This window comes from Sinocyclocheilus anshuiensis, unplaced genomic scaffold (assembly GCF_001515605.1).
Source record: "Sinocyclocheilus anshuiensis isolate Anshui unplaced genomic scaffold, SAMN03320099.WGS_v1.1 scaffold708, whole genome shotgun sequence".
Lineage (NCBI taxonomy): Eukaryota > Metazoa > Chordata > Actinopteri > Cypriniformes > Cyprinidae > Sinocyclocheilus > Sinocyclocheilus anshuiensis.
The window spans coordinates 1386791-1387628 of NW_015555881.1; the positions used below are offsets into that span (position 1 = coordinate 1386791).

General features: G+C 40.0%; 1 protein-coding gene across 1 annotated transcript in view; it reads left to right on the forward strand.

Annotated features, from left to right (window-relative positions):
* Nucleotides 1–838, forward strand: part of LOC107675737 (CDK5 regulatory subunit-associated protein 2-like) — a 49611-nt gene that overhangs the window by 45734 nt on the left and 3039 nt on the right. Inside the window, exons 46-47 of the mRNA XM_016470150.1 lie at nt 529–719; nt 822–838. Of these exons, the coding sequence (XP_016325636.1) occupies nt 529–719; nt 822–838 (208 nt within the window). The remainder of the gene's footprint in view (nt 1–528; nt 720–821) is intronic.

Consider the following 838-nt stretch of genomic DNA (forward strand, 5'->3'; position numbering starts at 1 on the left):
TGAATGTTTAACGTTATATTCATTGCATACATATACTTCGTAGTAGACATCCTTAACTCCTTTCTGCTGTCTGTTGTTCTGTTGTTGGTGTTTCTTTGTTTGAATATGGCGCTTATCACATGCTGTGTGGTATCGGTGTTTGGTATCGGGGCATTTTAACGAGTACGAGTACAGGAGACCAGTATCGGTGCATCCCTACTATTTATTGTTGTCATTGTCAGTCATTGTTATTGTTATATATTATTATTATATATATTTATTTTAATAAAATAAAAATACTATTACAGTAGAGAATTTAATGAAATAATCACAAAATAAAAGAGAATAAAGCTCAAAACATTGAGATGCAATACAGTAATGAGATTGCAGTTGGTGCTTAAATAATGACAAAATCATTATGGTTCAAAAAATTGACTTCAGTTTTCTTCATGCAATTGTTTTTTGTATGTGACTCCAAGATATTTTTGTGACGTTCGCTCATAAACCCTGAAAATAAAATGGTCATTTTCCACTTCTGTTTGTGTTCAGACAGCGGTAGTTCAGTGGACTCTGGTTCCCACGTTCTGTCCCGGCTGGTCCCAGGTCACCGACTGTGGGCTGACAGACGCGGGCGTCACGTTCTGGGTCTGATAGAGGACTATAACGCCCTGCGCAAACAGATCAATGAAGCCAAGAGACTCACTGCAGATCTGGACACACAGATACACGACTGTGGCCGGGTGAGAACACACACACACACTCACTCACTCAGTCTGGTGTGTGTTAGCGTCATGTTTCAGCACTGAATGTGCTTCCTGTATGTTCTCTGTGGGGTGTGTCAGGCTGTAGATCAGCCGAA